The 23011-nt window shown below is 36.7% G+C and overlaps 1 protein-coding gene across 5 annotated transcripts in view; it reads left to right on the forward strand.

Moving 5' to 3' along the window:
* BMPR1A (bone morphogenetic protein receptor type 1A) overlaps positions 1–23011 on the forward strand; it is an 88890-nt gene that overhangs the window by 57642 nt on the left and 8237 nt on the right. For all 5 annotated transcript variants that reach the window (XR_010389664.1, XM_064513748.1, XM_064513749.1 and 2 more), the window contains 7 exons: positions 5666–5872; positions 16317–16479; positions 18402–18504; positions 19845–19944; positions 20743–20842; positions 21739–21883; positions 22654–22846. Coding sequence is in view for 4 of the 5 variants with exons in the window: in XM_064513748.1 (XP_064369818.1) it covers positions 5806–5872; positions 16317–16479; positions 18402–18504; positions 19845–19944; positions 20743–20842; positions 21739–21883; positions 22654–22846 (871 nt within the window). In the remaining variant the exon portion in view is untranslated. The remainder of the gene's footprint in view (positions 1–5665; positions 5873–16316; positions 16480–18401; positions 18505–19844; positions 19945–20742; positions 20843–21738; positions 21884–22653; positions 22847–23011) is intronic.

Below are 23011 nucleotides of genomic sequence, written 5' to 3' on the forward strand. Positions count from 1 at the left end.
TTCCTTTTCATAAGATTTCTTCTGGAGTATGCAAGGTGAATTTTGGTGCCTTTCTTTCTAGCTGCTCAAAAATAAGTTCTTTCCCAAGACTCTGTTGCTGCAGAAAGCAGTTGTTGGAGGCCTGTGATTTTTGAATGAACAAAACCATCATTGCAGTACCTGATGGGAATTAAGTTACTTGCTGTGTTAACAGTAACTATGTGTGTTTATAAATATTCTCCAAATGGCACTCATGTTTTGCATTTCAGTATGTGCATGCACGCACACTACATTTCACCTAGTATTTCAAATTTCGTAGCAGTTTGTAGAGAGAGAGGAAGAACATTGAGCTAATTTGCACAATCTTTTGGCTTTTACATTTATGCAATCACTAATGTTTTTAAATCAGTCTGATTCATTTTAATGGAATTGTTTTTGTGCATGTATAATTTGGAGTAGTTTTTGTTGATGGCCATGTGGCCAACTGGCTAGCAGTCTTCTTCGTAGGTTGTATCCTTTCTTCATAGACTTAAGTGGTGGTAACAGGAATAAAGGTTGTTAACTGTGATGGTTCGCTTACATCTAGTATGTACCTCCATTTTTAACTTGGCGTATTTGTCAGCAGTTTGGCATAGCTAGCTCATCAGTTTCAGTGTGACACTTTTTTACAATTTCTGTAGGTTTGGCTTGCAGTAAAATAGAAACGTCTTTTAAAAGTACATTGGGGAAAAGTAGGGTTATACAATTATTTGACAGAATTATGCATGACAGAATTATGCACTGCAGAATCTGAAACTTGCATTCTTACTGTTGACTAAATTTGAAGTTGACCACAGCTCATTTTATATTATAAAGAAGAACATGAAGTTGGAGGAGCTCTCCTAAATCAGTGTGCTCCCTCCCTCTCACCTGCAGCTATATCAGATGGTGCTGTCTTTTTATTGATTTGCTTTTTAGTAAACTAATTAAGTCTTTTGGCTTTATTTCAGTTTGAAAATCTGCCCTAGAACCTCACTGGTGGTTAGAATTGTTTTCACATTTCTAGTCTAAATAAATTTTTATGGCTAATCCATACCTAGTTGTTCTTGAGCCAGTAGTTTTCCTTGGGTTAAATAGCTCTCTCTTCTTTCCTTGTGTTTATCCCTATGTTACATTTTCAAAGAATAATTATATCCCTGCTATAATCAGTCCTTCTAAGTGTATGTTGAATTCATCATTCTTAACATGGTATTAATATGTATATAGTTGTGTACTGTATTCCAGATGATGTTTGAGTTTCCTCTTGTGCTGTGGTGTTCATGTTTTCCTGTCTACCCCGGAGATTATTCTTACAAAATCCTAGAGTCGTGTTTGCCCCTTTCTCCCAGCCACATCACACTTACGTCTCTGACACCCTGTAATCAGTTAGTGTACTTGGGTCCTTGGACATGGTCATTTCCTATGCATAAACTCCTAGTCTACATGTAGCAGAAACTCCTTCTGAGTTCCTGAAATGTGCAACTCTGCTGCTTCCATGTAATTGTATTCTAGTCCATTTCTGTTATTGAGTCCTTCATGCGAATCTTCCTGTATAAAAACAACACTCAACTGAATTGACAATTCACCATGTTTGTCAGCAGTGTTTATCAACATGTTACTACTTGTGCTTAGTTCATTAATGAAAAAAGATAAATAAGCTTGAATCATGACTCATTCAAGGATCAAGGTCCTTGAATGCCATATGAACTACATTAGTAATCTCCGTTCTTGAAACTACTTGTTGTCTGCCCTGCAGCAAGTTTACTGTCCTTAAAATTCCTGTTTCTTTTTCCATCCAAATTAAGTTTCCTATGTGGCACTGTATCAGCTTTTTAAAACTCTAGTAGATAAGGTCATTGCATTCAATGCGTAGGAAATAAGTTGTTAGATACTGGCTTAGACTGACGATCCATTTTCAGTAAAGCTTTTTTGCATTTAATTTTTATCCTCTGGCATTCTGTTCTATCTCAAAATTGTGTTCAAAATTGTACATATGGTTGAGGTAAGCTAATATGCTTATAGTTGTCCAAATAACTTTTGTCCAAACGACGGCTACATTTAATGTTTTTCAGATTTGCTTGGCCAAGTACATCTACTTGGTGTTGTATGTACAGGCCTGTAAATGTTTTCGAAGTTACCTGGTGAAATGCATTTAGTGTTCTAATTCTTGTGAAGTCTTGAGACAGGCATTTCTTTTTTCATGTTTCCCTTTTACAATACTGTCTTTGTTTCCATGTTCAGCACTATCATTCTTTACTGAAATTTGGGACAGTGCAGCTCATTTGTTTTTGAGGCTATGCTGTTAGAAATTAGAGCCACATCTTAAAAAACAATTACTGCTTAATTCACTGCTCTTTTGGACTCTATGACATCTTGCACACTTTATTTTCATATCTTCAGAGTCATATAGAGTGTAGGGTTAGGGCTAGTGTAGGTTCTTCAGCATCAGTGTGTTGGCAGACCAGCATTCCAGGAGCTAGTTGGTGCTTTAATACACTTGTAGTCGTTCGCTTGGGGCATTCTGGACTATTAATATCAGGCATATTTGAGAGAAATTCCAACTGCTGCTCACCTCATCTGGACAGTGTGACTTAAGTGGCCACCAGTGTTTCTTTTTAATAGAAACTCAGGAATAAATCAGAGAAGGTGTCCCCACCTCCGTTCTCATAGTTCACGTTCTGATGTTTTATTGTGAATCTCTGATCCTTGTCAGTGATTTAGCTTACCTGCCAAACTGAAATGCGGCAGTTAAAGACTGGGGCACACTTTCTGCACTTTCAGTAGTGCTATGGGTACAAAAGCCCCCAGTTCAGTGAGATTCATGAGTGCTTGTCCACCAAAGCCTTGAAGCCACATGTATGATCTTCCTTGGTAAGGGTGAACAGTAGCAGCAGCAGAACAGATAGACAACTCAAGTGATAATATTATGGCCTTATATGTGCATTTCAGAGGAAGGAAAGTGGATTTGCAGTCCTACTGGTTTTTATTTTCTGTTTTTGTGGTATTCTCTTAAGTGTCGATAAGCAATCTCAAATGAGAATGGTTTAAAAATAGGGAATCGGAACTTGTTCTCCATGTCATTTTATTGCCTACACGTATATATTTACATATATATGAACAAATATATTTTCTTGTGAAAAATGAAATACTATGGAAAGGAGGATCCAGTTACAAAATACCGGTTCTAAGCTGAGAGCATTATATTCTTGGAAAGTCTTGGACAAGACTTCTTTGAAAATTACCTTAGATTTTCTCACTGATGATGAAAACTCACCATGAAAATAATCTTCCCCCCGCCCAGTTCTTGATTTTTATGGCAACATGCTGTGTACTAAAGAAGCAAATATGCAATGCATGTTTGGTCCATGGCAAGGCAGTGCCAGTGTGCTCTGGTAAATCACTGAAATGTGGAGTGAGGCGGCCAATTTTCTGAGAGTTTAAAACACTCCTACTCTTGAAGCGTAGGGATGGTAAGAGTATGTAGTGCTTACTGAAACTTGCATAGGGAAGAAATTATTTTAAAATAAACTTTGAACACAATGTTAGTTTTTTTCATGCTGGACTGCAAAAATAATATTGTAAATAAAAGGTCTGTTACTTTTCTACATGCAGACTGTTGGCTATTCTCATCTTCCACATGTTTTCATGAGGGTTGGAGTCATGGCAATAGAAATACTGAATAAAGCACTGGCTTCGTTTTGTTGTGGTCCTCATGCATAGCCAGAAGGCTCTTCCCTCGCAGCGCTCAGAAACGGTTGTTTCTTTTAGTGACGAATTACTTGAGAGAAGGAATGGTTTTGTTGCTATATTGCTTTTATTTCTGCCTTGGGAGGGAGTTTGTTTTGAAGTTGCTAGTGTTTCGAATGCTTGTGCAGCGCATTGTTCGGCGCACAATGTAGCTCTGTAGAACGGCCCGATCCCAATGAATGAGAATATCGTTGCTGCCCGTTGCGCTGGGGAGCAGTGGTTGGCAGCGTCGAGGCTCTCCGTCCAAAAACTCTTGCCCGCGCAGGGGTTGTGCCTGTCCCTTTTGGTGATCGAGCGCTTTGTTACTTCGTTACTAAGAAGTCAGAGATGTGTGAAAAGTAGGGCAGGGGTCGAAGGCTGCCTGCCCCTTCCCCACAGAAATTGGAAGTGACAGACACCTCCCGGCTCCGCCGCTAATTTGCCTCCATGTTAAATGCCTCTGAAGCACTAATTAAAATGAAAAGTTTTGGGGTCTTACCAACAGACAGATTGAGTTATTTATGGTGGAAGCGGCCACCAACAGTAATTGCAGCACATCCTTGAACAAATACCAGTTTTTTGCATTCATGAGTAGCGCCAGGCTGACAGGGGTCGCGGGGGTCGAGCCTACTGAAACAAGAGGCCAAAGAAAGGCAAAATCAGTCTTCTGTTCATCTTCGTACAAAATCACTTTTGTCTCTGTTAACTATTTAGGTGTCTGGGTTGCTTTTTCATCCTTTGAGGATAATTATGCTTCCTTTGTTAATCACTGTAAAAAGTTCACAAAGAAGAATGTGACCACAACTACAGCGCTTACTTAAGGAGTAATACTTGACTTGGTCTGAAAAAGTAATTTTTTCATTCAGTATGACTGTCTTATCTATGTGTTAATCCGCTAAATTACTGGAACTATATTTAACTTTGTAGCAAATTGTGTGTCCATATAATAGCATATTTCTTCAGGCAGGATTTATCTGCACAAAACTTGGGAATCTAGAAAGATGTCAGGACTCTCAGTTGGAGTTAACAGCAATTATTAATAATTTTTCATTGATGTTTTAAACTGATTAGCCCCCCTCCCTCCCCCCCCCGAAACCATAACATACTAGTTTGCAGAAAAGAGGACTGGAATATACTTGACGTTAAGCGAGAGATTAATTTCTTAATCTGAATGTTAAATGAGACTCTGGGTTGTTTTGGTTTTGTTTTTAAGACTTAATACTATTTTAGGAGACTAATTAAAAGTAACATTGTAAGTAGATTAGGTAACTAAATTACGGATTTTAATACAGATTTTGTTGTCATCCAGTAAAGATGCAGCTTTTTTTATTGCGATGCAGGCTTCTCTGCAAGCGTTTTTAAACCTGTGGCGGAATGTGGGGTTACTCTCTTAACAGTAGTGCTATGGGAAGTCACCGAGTTCTTTAAGTAAAATAGTAAGTCTAATATATGTCATGTAATAGAAACAGTTTTTAAACAGATTACTTTTACATGTTAATCTATTAAATTTTACCTATGATAGCTGTATTTGAGTCTAAATTACATGGCTGTGGCCAGTGAGTTGAGAGAACGCGTGCGCGCGCGCTCTCTCTCTCTCTCGCTCTCTCTCTCTCTCTCTCCCTCTCCCTCTCTCTCAACTCACTGGCCACAGCCACATAATATATATACATATATATATAGAAATTTTGGTACAGACATCAGATTGTTCTTTTGGATGTGGTTGATACCAGACATAGGTATTTCAGACAAACTTTGCTGTTCTGTTGGATAACAAATATGGCTAATGTTTTGATTGTCGATCTTAATAAACGTATGCATTTTAGATAATTTTTTGCAGCCACCCAGTTATGTTCAGTGTGCTGAAAAATCTTGAGGTCTCTTTTTTTTCTTGTTTTGGCAATGCAAGTCATTACTTACACCTTTATTTTATTGTATCTTTCAGGAAACAAGTCAGAAAAGTTGTGATATCATCTTTGCAGTCAGCCACCAAATCTTAAATTAGGCTTCGCTGAACAGACCAGGCTTAACATTTGTCAAGCAGAAGGGCCAGTTGCCTTGCACAGGAAGGATTAGAAGTGAACAATGACTCGACTGAGAATTTATGAGCAATTACTTGGAGCCTATCTGCTTATCATTCTGCATGTTCAAGGTAAATATGTCATAGTTGAAATAAGGAGGATTTTTTTTTTTCCATCTGTAACTGAGACGTGTATTTTGGTGGTACGGTGGGGTTTTTTGTTGTTTTGTTTTTTGATACAGCTCTGTTCAAACATCAGTACTGTTCTTTTGCAGGTGAGTGGTTTATCTACCTGATGTACCATATAGGCACTTGACTAAAAAGGGTGACATTATAGTGGTCACGTGTTGTTGCTGTGGGATAGATTATGAAGGAGTAAATTTAACTTAGCAAATATTTAAGTAGAGAAGTATCAGAAATGTTTAATGCACTGTGAAGCAAGTTATATGAGCAGCAGAATTGAAGTATTTAGTGTTTTGACTTCCTGAATTTCAAATTCGTGTGTGTGCATACGCATGTCCTCAATCCCTTAAACTTGCCTGACTGAAGTAATTCCAACTTTCCCATGCCTTCTGATCCTCCTAGCTGCCAAGAGACAGTGTGCCATAACTAATTTAAATGCTCATGTGAGGCTACATGGTATATGTCATAGTCTGGTTTTTGGTTGGCAAAAATACTCATTTGTGAGTCTGTCATCCATCCAGCCACCAGTTATGAAAAACTGGAAATTTAATTATTGTTTAATTATCTTTTAGTCCTCTGTCAAATTGAGTTGAATTTAAAAAAAAAAAAAAAAAAAAAAAAGTTGGAGGACTGACCAATATGGCTGTCTCATTATTCTGATTGGAGGCAATTGGAGCTTAAGTGCAAAATTCATAGCTAGTTCAGGGGACTGGGGAGTTAAATCAACAGTACTTTGTTCTGCTGGGTGCAAGAGAATGCCATTAATGGTTTTCAGTATGGGGTCAGTGAATCTGTTTTATTCATATTTCCTTATGAGCAATTGTACACAGCAGACTGTGATGCTGGGTGATTGCTTGCAGTTCAGAGGACTGTTCAGTGCAGCACAATGATACCTAAACTATTAGGTATGTCACATTCTCATGTTTGGGATATGTACAGTAGTGCTCTGTCAACAGTGTATATCCATAATTTATCTCTGTATAAGACTTCTGTTCTGCCTGCTATGTACCTCTCACATGGTTTGAGTTGAGTACAGAGCTTTCTACATGTTTCAAGCAAAACAGAAGACTAGCTTGCTACTGCTGTTTTAATATAGTACGTATAAAAGGTTTCATACTCTCTTCATGTATATAATCAGCTATTGCTTAGTGCCTGATTTTATTTTGAGATATTCTTTGAGATATTTACTTTGAACAGTGACAATTCAATGAATTTGTTAAAATGAGTAGAGGAGGAAACTTGGTACGGACCCAAAAAACGGTTTTCCTGTTGTGTTTCTTGAATGTAGGTACCTGCAATACTAGACTGAAGGAATTGACAGAGCAATCTCTACTGGGACTCTGCTTGTATCTTCATGCTTAATTAGTAGCTTGATAACTGATTTTAAGAGTAGGCTTGTGTCAAAGATGTAATGGGCCTGCCCCTTCGAAGCCAGTTGATCCTACCTCTTTCCTTGTTCTGGTACTTACTCTCAGGTAACCAGTTGGCAAGCTGCATCTGCGAACTGATTCAGCTGCTGACCTGTGTGAGAGAAAGGGCTTACAGAGATCACCAGACTGTACCATTAAAATTAACCGGAATCTTTTCCAAATTTAATTGGAAAGATCATTTATATTTATTGATAATCTCTTAAGCTGCCCATGCTGATCCCCAACTTCTGGGGTATTTTCTGTTGACACTAAAGATGTCTGAGAAGAACCTAGTTATTTGCACTCGAGACTTGCATTAAATATGTTGTGCCACTGTCCCGGGAGGTATAGCCTTAAGCTCCTCCCATACCCTCCCACACATGTACTTGCAGCTAAACTTTTACATTAGAAAAGTCCTTTCTCTGGTTCCACGCAGAGCTGAAGTTTGTTCAAGGTACTTAAAACTGCCATTCTCCCTTTTGAGTTTCCTCTGGGATTCGGTACAGTAGGCTTCACGAGCATGCGTTAAGACTTCTCTATCTTTGAGTTTACAGCCTTCAAAATTGTAGACACTTTTGTTCAAAAACACCTGGAGAAGTAAGAAGTAGTCATGTGTGATTGCTCAGTAATTTGAGTACTTTCATCTCTTTAGCCTGTAGGAGCTCAAAATAGCATCTCCTAACTTCTAGGTATTTGCTTTAAGCATGATGTGTGTGTGTCGGGGTGGGGAGAAGCATGGGTCTGGATTTGAAGCTTAGTCATTGTAGCAAAGGTTTCAAGGTTGAAGGCAACAAAAGAGCCTAAATCCAGCAGTCTTCTATCTTAATTTCATTAGTTGAGAGAGAGAAGTTCTCAATCCTGGTTCCTGATCCCATTGTGGACTTGCAATTTGTAATTAGCAAGAAATAGCTCTTTACTTACTTAGGTGGAAATAGCGTAGTTTGAGTATAGTTCAAGTTCATAGTAGTTTTAAAATACAACTCTGAAGTGATAAGATTGATAATAGGCACAAATAGAAATAAAAAAACTTTCATGAGATATTAGGAAGAATTTTTTCACAATGAAGGTGGTCAAGCATTAGAACAGGTTGTCCAGAGAGAGTGTGTAATAACCATCCTTAGAGATATTCAAAACTTCACTGGACTCTGATCTAACTTAAAAGTTGGCCCTGCTTTGGCCAGGTGGTAGTACTAGGTGACTTTTAGAGGTCTCTTCCACTGTAGATCAGTCTTAAACACCACAATTTGCAGTAGACCTTGTTCCACTAGTACTCAAGCGGTTCTGCTGCTTCTTGCAGAAGCTGCCAGCTTCTTTCCTTGAAGAGGCTTGAGATTATGTTTTTCATTCTTTATACTGAAATCAGCATTATCCTTTTGATTCGGTCAGTATTCAGCATTTTGCTCAAACACAATAGCAGCTGAAGGAACAAATTTGTTTAAATCTTTTGGACAGAAGACAGGGAGATGTTTTCTAAGTCTTCTGAAAATTAATCTAATCTCTTGCTTGTGAGCCAGGAGCTTCAGTGTTCTAAAAAGATTCTGCCAAACAATCGTAATTAAAAAATACTTAGTCTTTCATTACACAATGGAATACAAAGAGAAATAATAATAAAAATATACAGGTCTTATAGTGACTTAGAATTAAATTACATTAACTCCTTCCATGGTCATGTTTATTACTAATGCTTCAATACTTTTGTATAAATAATATAGCTAAATTAAGTTTAAATATCCCGCTTAAAAAAAAGTCAGCTTCTAAAGAAGAAACTGACTTGTCTAGGAATATTCCTGACTTTCAGATCAGTACTGAACAAGTTCTGAAAACCATGGGAAAGTTGAGCTAATTGAAATATTGTTTCTTTGATACAACTTGCCTAAGGACTTGTCTTCAACCATGTGACGTATGTTTGGTTTCTAGGGGTAGTGAGTAGAAAAACAGTCAAGTCTTTCTACTTGTCATCAGATTCTTGTATCTAGGGGTGAAAGAACAAAGCTGGTAGTTAAATCAAGTATTTGGAATTTTCATAGGAAGGAGGAAATCTAAAGTGAAAAGTCAGAATAGTATCAGCAGGAAAGAAATACGCAAGATGTTATAGAAATGCATTGGTATATGCAGGAAGTAGCAGAAGTGAAGAACACGTTATAAGGAATTGAGGACTTGTGGGACTTCAGCAGGAGGAGGGGAAACAGAGAAAGTAGAAGCATGCAGTGTTCATGCTTTCAGCAATGGGCAGCAAGGTTAATGGTTTGCTTGCTCAGTTCTTCTGGAGGCTTCAGATTGTCAGGATCTTCAGAGCTTACCAAAAGCCAAAGGAAAGATTTATAGCAAACTTGTCTATATGTGTGCACATACATGTGCACTGTATTTATATTTCCTTCACGGGGAACTTTTTTTAAAGCATGTGGCTGCACATGTTGATGATGTGAAAATATTCCTGAAGCTACAGTAGAAAACAGACAACTCTGTGGAGTTGCTGGTGAATAGCTGGTGTTTTACACATCAGGACAAGGAGCAGGGATACGGAATGGTTACAGTCTGGAATGTATTTTCTTTCTATACTGTGGTGACACTATTCTGGTTTCTGTGAAGTGAGAAATGATAGAAAATGAATGTGGGTAACAAATGACTAGTTTTAATAGCAGCCTTTTGAAAAACACTTTTGTATTTCCTTCTTCTTTGTGCAAGGCCTTAGTCTTGTGACTTCCTCTGCATTTGTGACTGACTTTACATTTTCACATACCTGCTTTTGCTCACATAAAGCAAGAGTTTATTGCCTTCCTTTGTGAATAAGGACACAAAATGTGCTTCTGTCTTACCATTATTGCAGATTTTTAGTTGAAAGAACCAGCATTATTTCAGGGTAGAGTTCTTTCTTTGTGTAAAGCAGTGCTACTTTAAAGCACAGAAACATGAATAGAAAATCACTGATGCAATTATTCAGAACAGACATGCATCCTTTTTGCTCAGAACTGTGTCCTGTGTGAGACTATTACAACTATGGAAGTGCAGGTCCGTTTCTTTAACTGTAACTTCACAGTGCAGAAGGTGAGTTGAGGAAAGACCTTGCAATATTTTCTATTTCCTTTTCCCTGTGCTAAAAAGGCTTGTATTTTGCTTCCCCTAAGTATTTTGTACAAACACACATTCCCTTGTAGCACTTCGTTATCTGGATTAAAAAGCAAAATGGAGATTTTTTTTTTTCCAGTGTTGCCTTTTATTCAGAATAGCTTGATGTGCCTTAGAGTCTAAAATTAACAGAAAAAGGCCTTACCTTTAAATCTTTTTTTAAAATCTTTTGAATCTGTAAATTTTATGCTTTCTCTTTCGCTTAAAAAAAGGTCCCACTGATAACCAATATATGTAACAGGGCAGTCAAATAGTCTAATATATACTCAGCCTTCTAAACTTTGCAGTTCATTTCTGTCTGCTTACTATATGATGTAATATTAGATATGTGGTTCATCAAGCTTTTGCATGTTCTTCAGATACACTGCAGAAAAGCAATATTTTAATCCTTTTTCATTAGCTTATTTAAACTATTAATTTCATTCAATAAATATGAAGTTTGTTAAATATTTCTTGTTTTTAAAAGACTTGCTCAACACTTAGTATTGTCTATTAGTGCATTGATAAAACTGTCCATTGAAATTTGAGTTCACTACCTCATACTTAATTTTATTCAGAGATTTGATATCAAAAGAGTTCTGCTTTAACTTTTATGCACTTTATGAATTTCAACTGAAATAGTGAGTTGAAACATATAAACTGAATTCAAACATATAAACTAGTCTGAAATAAAGATTTCTTCCAGAAACTGTAGAAGGAACTTAGAGTTCTCAGAAGATGACTTACTGCTTAAGGACTTTATTGTTCTGTTTACCAGTCACTTCCCAACTGCTGCGTCTTTTCTTAAAATGTCAGCAGCAAACATGCATTGTCAAATATTTATCTGATCAAAGTTATTTTAATGGATTATACAAAGGTTATATAAGGCTGTGTTGTAATTTCAAATTTTAAGCAACTTTATTCTTTAAAAGTACATTTAATTTAAATTAGAATATGGATTTTTTTAAAAAAGTATACATAAAATCTTTCCATCTGTGACTTTTATATTTGATACAGAAGAACAGAATAACATTTGTCAGAAATGCCTTTTTCTAGGAAGGAAGGTGGGGCTAGAGGCTGGGGATTGCTGGGCTGGGAAGGGAGGGAAACTGAGAGCTAGCTGTCAAGGTTGAACGCTATAGTGTAGCTCCTGGGAAAGCTGGAGGGTGGCAGAGAGAGATTTTTAAACAAATAGTCTGGGAACTTGCTGTGATTTTTGGGAACCGGTTCTGCTAGACTGAACTACCTGTAACGTGCCTGATCTGTGGAGATGACAGGCTTGATGTATCAAAATGCACTACTTGGAGAGTTACAGTAAAACTGCCAGATGCAGAGCCCCAAAAAGCATTTAAGATACTCTTTTCACACTCATAAAAGTATGAAGATTTTTTTTATTAATCTTTTTAAGTACTGAAATATTAATCAAGCTGTATCAGTTCTGCTAAGGTGTAATTTATATAGCATTACCTGTTAAATCATTATGAAAGCCTATGATAGGCAGAAAGGTGACAATTCCTCATTTTAGTGGATGATTTGCAATATCTGCATCCGAAAGCTAGAAAAAGTAGTTTAAAACTACTACATAAAAATTTCAAATCATTTATTCTTCATAAAGAAGGCCTACCTAACAGCAAGAGGCTTGGTCCATCTTTCATCTTTTATAGAGAGAACCCAGCATGTCAGGGATGGCAAGCGTGAAGTGTCAGCTAGCCAGTGTGAGCAGCTTTGGCACCAGCAAGAAGGTGGGTGAAGTTCTTCTACTGAGAGTAAAGCAGTGAGAACTGGAGAAAGTTTCTTGTTGTTTAAAATACAGAATTAACTGGATTTTACAAGCTTGGACCAGAATTGCTACAAAGAAATACATAGAGTACTGTCATTCTGCTAAGATAAACTCTTTTCTGGAATAAAAATGATTTTGTTTGAAATATTTGGTTAAATAAATCAGAGGAAAACTATACCATTGTGAATTCAGAAAACCATCAATAATTTGAAATGTTGTAGGCTACTAGTTCTAGCATTTGTTTGTAGAGGTAGAGGGAATACAGGTAAGTATGAAATTATAGGCACAATTGGGCTTTTGTTTGTCTTATTTCACTTACTGCCCTTTGTGTCTCAGCAGTTCTTAGTTGGGCTGTGTTTTACAGTGTACACAAATCTCTTCCTAAATCGGAAGACCCAATGAAATTACATATGAATCCTGGCAAATGGATTGTTGAGCAGCAACTGAGTTTGCTCAGTTTTTAGTGCTTAATATCACTTTGCTGTCATGCAGAATACCTTTTTAAAAGGTTATCTATATTAATATTTGTATTTGAAGCTATGCTTTCAAGTAGACATGTTTTTAGTGGGGTTTTTACTGTGCTTCTTTAAAATCAATTCATCAGTTAACTTTTTTATTTAATGATTGGAGAAAATGGTTCTCTGCATGATTGATGGCTTTGATCAAAGGCTGTGTGTGATATGTTAGCAGTAATTGTTCCTTAACTTTTTTATGTTTACTTATTTAGTCTTAAACAGAAATCCATTTCCTTGCCTCCTTATCTGTATGTGCAGAGTGTATGGGCGTTTCTTTGCTCCACTGTTGAGCTGACAACTGAATGTGACAGGGGAGCCATTAATTACATCCTCGCAGTAGTACAGTGTCACTAGATCCCTAAAAAGTGCCCTTCCGTTTCTCTGTCCTCGTATCTGAAGGAAGATAAAGCAGTGTGAATGTTTGGGAGGTGGCGTGCTACGGGTGAGGGATAGTCTGAGCATTGCTAGAGCAAGGCCATGTGGTTCCTGAGGCAGGGCGTCATTTTGGCACATCCTTCATTCACTTTCAGTCATCTTTCCAGTAGCTTTTAACCAGGAAAAACAGCTGTGAAAAATCCTGTGGCACCCCCACTTGGGTCTTGATCTACCCCCCTACCATCTCAGGTTGATGTGGGCCGAGTTATTTTCCACATGCAGTTCCTTTCCCCATACCTACTTGAAATGCTGAGGTTGAATTATAGTAATACAGTAAAGGATGCAAAAAGCAGTTAGGTGTAATACCTAGATATAGGCTATTAAAATCTTTCTACTGAAGTGAACCTAAACAGTCTCAATATTTTCCTTTCTCTTCTTCCCCAACCCTTCCCTCCCTGGATACTCAGTTATCTTTTCTGTTTAATAGGAGTTCTTTTTGTAGTCTTAGAAAGTAATAATGCAAGAGCAAAGCGATTTATTTTTGTGCAACTCAAAAATACTACCTGTAAGATGAAAACAGGCTACCATGGAGTATTGTTTCTCTTTCACGTTACAAAGACAATGAGGTGGTTGTCTGTTTTGGCTTTGAATAAAAATCTTTGCTTGTAGAAAGTGTGCAAAAGATTCTGTGAAAATATTGTTATTTATGTTAGCATGGATTTTATTGGGTATACCTCATAAATCTTGTTATACCATTCATAATGGTGAATATTAAGAGGAAAAATGTATTTCATCTCATTTTTATTGTAGAAGGTTAGCATACCTGTAGTCATGCTGCAACATTAGGTTAGGAAGAATAGTATTGCTTTAAAAGATCCTGGACCGGCATAACATTTTTAAGTGGCATGTTAGCACTGGCAGTGAGAAAGAAATTCAGCGGTAGTAAACTGTTTTTCAGTGCTGTAGGGATTATTGTGTCACCATGCTAATGAACTATTTAAATTATGTTAGTCTGAATCTATTATAAATTGCAGGTTAGAATTTTGTTTTCTCTCCTGAGCTGGGAGAAGCCATGCTCTGAGGGTTCCCTGGTTTCTTTTCTAATGAATTGAAAAAATACTGCATTTAATGCTCAGGGTAGGAAGACGGGTGGGTGACTGAGATGCAGTTCGTAAAGTGTTCAAACTTTTAACATGTGGAATGTCCCCGAAGATAAAGGGGTTTTTGTAAAATTGGTCAGGAAAGATACCTTAGTAATTCTACAGAATTAGAATGGCAGTTAACATTTGTACGTGGGCAAGTAAACATTAGGAGGTGGAATTACCTGTTTTCTGAGCAGGTAAGCATCTCTTAATATTAAAAAAAAGAATGCTGTGAAAGTAGCATAGTATTAAAATGACATGTCAGGCTTTGTTAGGAAGAAAACTAGAAAAAGATTAAGAACAGATACTGGAGGAGTTGCTATTTCATACATGCGGAATTCCTTTTGATTACACTGGGAAGATTAATGCATAGATAAACTCAATGTGTTATTCTGACACTGGACAATTTATACATCTCATTAAAGGAAATATTTAACTGATGTTACCCGTGTACTGTTTGAAAACTGCACTTCGTATGAAACGTGGCTATGTGATTTGAGAGTTTAGGCAAATGGTTGCTGTGGTTTCTTGAGATGTGCTCTTAATTGTGTCTGAAAAAGGCACAATATCCTTATTTTCGGGGGAATATCTGAATCAGGAGAATGTACTCAGTATGCTGTATTAATCAGATGGGGAAATCTGCATGTGTGCTTTTCTTAGAACAATAAGATCAAATTTTACAAATATTTAATCTCCCACTTGGCTAAATGACATAGTGGGTGTTATGATACAGCAGGTGGTATCTGCACAAGTTTTTAACCAAGTTTTTCTACGCGTCTTTAAGTCAAAGTGCGGCATTCGAGTAATGTTCTCACTACTCTACAGGTAGTGGTTGGTGGATTTGGTGAGAAGCCACAGATATCTGTCAATAGTGAGCATGGGTTTCCTGGTCAAAACACTTTTTTTATTCTCAGATAAATTGGAAGTTTTCAGTGTGAATAAAATCTTTTTAAAAAGTACTAAGGTACCTCCACTTGTTGAATTATAATAAAAGCTTCCATAAATACTAATGACATGGGGTTGCTTATCTTGTACATTGGGCATCCCACGCAGGATTGCTGTAAATTTTATCCTACCAGGTGATAGTCTGGTCAGAAGTCTTCCAGCTTTATTTGGCTCGCCTGCCTGTGAGAACATAAGGAGCCACGAGTACTGTCATATGATGGATAGAGATTTTCTATTGGTGAAATTGTTTGAAAAAGCTGAAGGAACTGGACAGAGATATTCTTGTCTCTTATGTAGTGGTCAGAAAGCATATGCTAAAAGAGGCAGTTAATGTTCCTAATTTTTTTTTTTTTTTCCTGGATCTTCTTCCCTAAGAAGAAAACGGATGGAATTTTTCTTATGAAGGCTGACTTTCACGAAAGTACTTTAATAATATGATCTAGAAAAAATGATGTTCAACTATTTCTTACTGCTGAGAAATTAAGGGCTCCTTGGAACTTTATTTAGCCCTATTTTTATTCTCTGAAAGCTCATTTGTGTGGATGTTCACGTCATTGACTGAAATCTAATTTGCAAACAAGATTTACTTTAGCTCTGTTTTGAAGTACTAATGCAGATGGAGATCAAAAAAACCCAAGAGATTTTGGAGTTATTACAGCTCTTCTATGAGGCTGTGAATCCAGAAAAATGACTTCAGAGAATTAGAAAATTGCATATTAAGTATATTCAGTCATGCATAGAATTATACTGTTGTGGTTATCGAGCTGGCCAGCGTTTTGGTTTTTGAAACACATGAGTGAAAAGGGCTTTCTTCAGAAAATTCTTACTGGTCTTACATCACTGCCCTATCTCAAAGAGGGAAAATTTCCCCTTTCTGTTTGTATCGATTGTGCGTGGACGATCTGCTAGTGTTTGAGCCAGCTATTTCCAGAATAAAATGATTAAATCAAAATTCCTGCTGTAATCCCAATGGAAGGTTTTCTTATGCCTTATATAATTCACTTATTCTTTAATATCATTATTCTGTTGGTGGTTTTCTGGTTGTTTTCTTTTTCTTTAAAGTTTTTAACCAATTTCCAAAGAGATGCAGGAATAATTTGTTGTTGTTCTTTCAATGCTCAGGACAAAATCTAGACAGCATGCTTCATGGCACAGGAATGAAGACAAATCCTGACCAGAAGAAACAAGCCAATGGAGTAACACTTGCTCCAGAGGACACCTTACCCTTTCTTAAATGCTACTGCTCAGGGCATTGTCCAGATGATGCTATTAATAACACATGCATGTAAGTATTGCATACAGGACACAGCAGAATTTGAAAAGGCTCTTTTTGGCTCACCACAGGGTTAAGTATCTCTACAATGCTGACAAGTTCTCTGAAGTGATTTGATTATAACTGATTAGAAACTCACTAATTCTGTGGAAAGCTGAAAGCTAAAAATGCACAAACAACTGTATGTAAACAATATTACTTTCACCACATCTTGGAACTGTTCACAACCAGTTGTTTTGCCCCCAGCAACTGCTTTGAAGGATTGAGGTTTTAAGTAATGTGTAGCATTTTATAACTGGGTGAGTATTAAATGACCCAAATCTCAATGTTCTGACTATACTACGGGTTCATTTAGCCTAATGTTTCTTCGCCTAGTAGTCAAAAGGTAATGTTACTTAGTGCCATGTAGCCATTCAGTATGAATTTTTCTTGTTACATGTTCATTAGTTTTAGGTATGAGAGAAAAGGGGGGAAACGATAAGAAAAGCCCCTTAACATAGGGAGAGATGAGTAGTTTTTAACTTTTGACAGGCGTAAGTTTCACAAGAGACTTGTGCGCTAATTATGTGCTTGCTTAGGGAGTTATCTAATAGGAAACATTATTATTTTCTTATGTAATTTGAAGCTTCACTTTAACATGCAGTATTAAGCGTCTCTAGCTGTCACTTGGCGTGTAAAGCATTTTTTTGTGTACTCCAAGGAGGTGGAACAAACACTGATGCCCTCTTTTTAAATGAACATGCAGGTAGTATTTTATGAATGTGATTTTGCACCTGGAGATTTATTTTTGCATTATGATCCAGTATTGTCTTTAAATGCCCTTGAATTTTATTTTTTGCTTTTTATCGCCCTCTAGTGTATACTGTCAGTGTAGGCCTTGAATTTTAACTTTCCTCTAAAGTGACTAACTGCTACAGATCATTATTCTGTTAATAAAGCTGTTAGAATTCATAATGCTCATGTAGTATGCATGTGCAGGGTATTTTATGGCATTATGCTGCTTAAATCCGTTTTCTTCACGTTAACTTAAAGTCTTTCTCACAAACAAATCCTGTTTGTTTTGTGGGAAATAATTTTGATTTACTTAAAATCTTAACTTTACAGGTATTGAAAGCACAGACCTAACATTAGGAATGGGTTTAGGATTCCTTTCAAATGTTGCCAACATTTGAACGTACAGTAGAAATCAAAGCATTTATTTTAAGAGATAATAGGGAATTAAGAGATGCTATAAAAGAGGATTTAAATTGAAGTCCCATTTTTTGAAAGAACATAACTTATTTACGTTTGTTCTGGGGTCGGGGGGAGGTGGGTTTTTTGTTTGTTTGTTTGTTTTATTTGTTTTTTTCGCCCTTCAAAGGCTGAATATTTGAGAAAGCTTATGTGGAAAAAGTGTAGTTGAGCAGTTTGAAGTAACCTGTTTTAGTGTACCATAGCTATCCTTCCTCACTTTTATCATTGCAGTTTCAAGAACAGACATGACTGAATTGGTTGGTTAAGGGGTGGGGTTTTTTGGTTTTGTTTGCTTGGTTTTTTTCCTATAGAACTGTGATCAATAAGCCTATTCTGGTCCGATTCCTATTCACTCACCCACCTCCCACCCACCCCACCCCCATGTTTTTTTTTGAACAACTCTGTGTGTGTGTGTGTGTGTGTGTGTGTGTGTGTGTGTGTGTGTGTGTGTGTGTGGTTGTCAAAGCTTGTTTAAAAAAAAGTGAAGGGAGGAATATTTGGGAGAAAACTTTGCCCTTCAGCATTTTATTTGAAAATACTGTGGGTGTTTTTTGGTCTCATCAAACTTGGTAATTATTGTGTTATTGAAGAATTATTTTAGATATTGCGGTGTCAGTATTCTTAATGGATTCATGGTCAACTAATCTTGCATAGTAAACAGCAAGCAGACTGTTAAAGCACAGTTGATACGTTTATTCCAGAACGAATGGGCATTGCTTTGCTATCATTGAGGAAGATGAACATGGAGAACCTACGCTTGCTTCTGGCTGCATGAAGTATGAAGGTTCAGACTTTCAGTGCAAGGTACAAATGAGATATCATTAAAACTGGAGATCTCTGTGGAGATTATCTGGGGAAACTGCCTGAGCAGTTTAAATTTGTATAGCTTATGACTTGCTATCATAAAACTTTGCATATTGCCCTTCACCGCTGTGAATGATGGCTTGCCGGTGACAAATCAAATACCTGGACCTCTACTTAACTGCATTCTGCCAATTTCAGGTTCAAAAATTAGATATTTACATGAATATGTACTCGGAGGAAAGAAAAGAGAGGTAGCTAGAGATATTCCCTGCAAAGTTAGGAGAACGATATATTGGAGCCAGCTTTAAAAATAGTAATAGTTCTTGTTGAAGTTTCCTGTTTTCGTAGGAAGACCTGCAGGGATACAGTTTTTCACAAGTGCTAAATGAATGTCTGCATGCTGAAGATTTCTGGTCAGAAACGATAATAAAGGCTTTCAAATATTGACCAAAATACATACTTTAAAAAGCAAACATTTGCCATAGTGCTGGCATCCCTTGTAAATATCTGTGGAAGTTGAACTAGTTTTAGAGGATGCATGGAAGTTTTAGAGTCAGATGTTGGGCTAGCTGGGCAACTGAATATTGCCTTGGTGGAAGACTAGATTTTGCTCTTTCCTTTGTCACACTGTTCATTAAAGGAAACTTAGAGGTAGCCGCCAGTTATGTGCTGCTTTTCCCCCTCACCCCCTAAAAGTGTTATCACTATTTTTGATGCTCAATTTTAAGTCTTTAAGACTTGAGTTTTCCATATAGTGTAGCTGTCAGTAGCACTGCATTTTGGAAGCACTGTTGACTTCAGTTGCAGCTGTGAATGTCTAGTGCTACTGCAAATTATACCTGAGGGATCATGATGACCTTCTGAAATAATTTTGATTGTTGTATTTGCATTAGTGTCTTTGCTCACCTTCATATGTTGTTCTGAAGATGTTTTTGAAGCAAACAGTATTTTTATGGTGAATGCTGTAGAAAAGCTTCTAAAAGGATTGGCATGGCTGTCTTAAGAGCAGTATTTATATAATATACTGTAAGATGCTTTTGGCCATGCTTAAAAATTTTGCAAAATATGAAGTCGTTGCTTAAGTAGGAACTGCCTATTTCTGTGCATAAAGTAAAAAAAAGTTCTTTGAGAGGTAAAAAAGGAGAACATGAAATGCTTGCAGCCCAAGGATTGGCTTATACTTGTGAAGATGCATCTCATACATTCAACAGTGAGGCTGAATTGCTTTTTAAAGAAAATTATCTAAACATTTGTCTCTGTGTTGTATCAGTGCCATCTCCAGTCCCCTTCCTGGCTGATCACTTCAGAATCTGAATGTTTATTCTATTTTCTGTCTATAGGATTCACCAAAGGCACAGCTACGTCGGACAATTGAGTGCTGTCGGACTGACTTCTGCAATCAGGATTTACAACCAACATTACCACCACTTGATAGTACAGGTAAACAGCTAAACAACTCTGAGGGGTTCATACTGCCACTAATGCTTTGTGTGTTCTGTTGTTCCTGATCAACTGATGAAAATAAGGAGAAAGTGTAAACTGATCTCTACTTTCCTTACTATCATTTTGGTATGAAGCTCTGTACTAAACTTCATACTAAACATCCCACTTACTTTATTTATTCTTTACAGATATTTTTCATTCAGTCTTCTGCATTTCCAGTTCTCCTTTTCTGTCACTTACAAGTTAAGCTTTTCCTACATCAGTCACTTGCAGTATTCTTTTTCTTCTTAGGCCAGTCTCTCCTATCAGAAAGATTGTTTTTGATATTACTCTTTTTATTAGTGAAATTACATTGCATTTTATTATCTACCAGTACAGAAACTTTCTTACCTGTTGGGTTGATTTATCAGCAGTGTTATAAATAATCAAATGGTAGCAGGAAATTCAGAGTCATGTTCTCTATAGGTCTGCCCTGCTGCCATTAAAACAAGTTTTAGTTTATTTTCATCAGTTATACATACATACATATGTATATCCATACACAGTATTGGTGATGTTAATAGGGAAAACAAAATGCATTGCTTCAAAGATTTAAAAGAACTTTTTTTTCTTTACCATTTTTTGGCAAGATATACAATCTGGGGAGATCTGTAGAACTGTCACATTTTGTGGAACTGCATTTATGTAGTTACCCAGTGCAATCCCAAAATACACAGTATATGAAAATGTCATACTGAAATTATGTTTACACTAGATGTTTAGTTATTAGACAATACTTTCTTTTTTTTTTAACAGATGGACTTTTTGATGGCAGCATTCGTTGGATGGCAGTATTGATTTCTATGGCAGTCTGCATAATTGTCATGATTATCTTATTTAGCTGCTTTTGTTACAAGTAAGGAAAGCACATCTTTTATTGTTAATTTAGTTTTTTTCACAAATGAATGTAAACAGAATAGTTACTTTGTAAATGAACTCAGTCATATGTATTTCTGATAAAAATAGACTGACATTGAAACTATTGTAATTTCATTTCACATCTTCATGGATACTGGTTTGTAGTGTTAGGTGAAAATAATGAAATTCTTAAAGCATAGAATTTCAGTGAACTTGATCTTGTACTCTAGCTGCAAATAATTATTTCCAGTTTTCTAAACTGTATAATTTTAATGCTATAGCATCCAGTAAACAGGAGTATCTTAATGCATGGGTTATTTTTCTGTTTTTGCGTATTTCTGAGGCTTACCTTTGTGTAATGCTTTTGTAAACCTTTAGCAACAAGAACGTTTTCTAACTTTTTTCTGCTATGTTTAAAACTAACAGTTGACCTGCGTTAAGAATACCTCCAGCTGAGCTATGGCAATTCATACTGGTGCAGTTTAAAAGACCATACCTGTTTCTGTCTGCTCCAGACCTCTGCTGGAGGTTATCATCATTCTAGCAGCCTCAGCAGAAATGAGTATGTGTCAGTCTCAGCTGCCACGGTTCAAGGTTTAGTCTTTTCGTTTAAATGAAAACCAGTGGCGCTTTAAGCGCGTAACACTGGGCTGTGAGTTGAGTATTAAAAATGCTGTTTATCCACTTGACTCATAAATTAATGTGTCTGTACATGAATTATAACTGCTTTATAATAAAAATGACTTAAATTGAATTTCTGAAAAGAATGATTATACATTCAAATCTAGATTTTTAAGAAAACTTCTGTATTTAAATAGTTTTTCTTCTAGCTCAGTTCGTTACATATTTTGAAAAAAAGTATTTTGGAGCTCAATTTCCTTTTTTCTTTTGCAGGCATTATTGTAAATGGGTGGCAAAGAGACGCTGTTATAATCGTGACCTGGAACAAGATGAAGCATTTATTCCAGCAGGGGAGTCATTAAAAGACCTTATTGACCAGTCACAGAGTTCTGGCAGTGGATCAGGACTACCGTTGTTGGTAAAATGTGAACTAAAGTTTTCCTCACTAAGCTTCTCTGCATCAAATACAAAGTTTGGCTTTGTATCTAATGCCTAGAACAAAGCAGTTTATCTATACTGTATGTAGATTGTTTTCATAGGCATCTACTGTGAAAGGTACTGTACAAACTAAAAATGTACAGAAGTCCATCTTCAGGTAATTAAAATCAAGTGCAAAAATAGATTCTTTGTTCAGAAATCTAGCTTCAGCTAAATATAAAGAAAAACTAGATCCTACAGACATTAAGATAAAAATACAATGACAGATAATAAAATTGAGCAAGCTCAAAGATACTTTTTTCATTGCCACTGTTGATAAATTTGCACTTTGTGCTGAGTTGTTCATGTTTTTTGATTGAACATTCCATTTAATATTCATATTAAGAGTATTAATATGAGATTATATAAGTATTAAGATTATATGAGTAAAAGATTAAACAATGAGACAAATGACTGTAAATACATATAAATTAGAAGCAAATGGAATGCAACAGGATGCAGTCTAATTTAAGTCAGAGATCAAGCTGATTTAATCTTTTGAGTTTTTTAATACAATTCTCTCCTGGAAGCAGGAATAATGAATTTGAAATAGGAATAGCAGGAAAATGATCTGAAATAAACTATTCGAATAGGATCACTCTCAATCTAGGTTTTATCTGACAGGCAGCTTGCTCAGGTATCCAAGTTTAGTTGCTTAATTTTCTGTCCCCCCTCCCCCCCCCCCCATCCCACCTTTTTTTCTCCCCGTAGGTTCAGCGCACTATTGCCAAACAAATTCAGATGGTGAGGCAAGTTGGGAAAGGACGATATGGTGAGGTGTGGATGGGCAAATGGAGGGGCGAAAAAGTTGCAGTCAAAGTGTTTTTTACCACAGAAGAAGCCAGCTGGTTCCGAGAAACAGAAATTTACCAAACCGTTTTGATGCGTCATGAAAACATCCTTGGTAAGGAAGAAATTGTTTGAGTACTGGAGGGCTTGTTTCAGGGTGAAGGAGTAGGAGTTCTTAATGAATGTTCTGAGGGGAATGTGGCTTCTTTCGTGGAATATTGGATACTAATAAATGTTCCGAAAAGGATAGAATCTTGCTTTTCTTGGTTGGAAATGCATG

The sequence above is a fragment of the Dromaius novaehollandiae genome, chromosome 6, assembly GCF_036370855.1.
Source record: "Dromaius novaehollandiae isolate bDroNov1 chromosome 6, bDroNov1.hap1, whole genome shotgun sequence".
NCBI lineage: Eukaryota > Metazoa > Chordata > Aves > Casuariiformes > Dromaiidae > Dromaius > Dromaius novaehollandiae.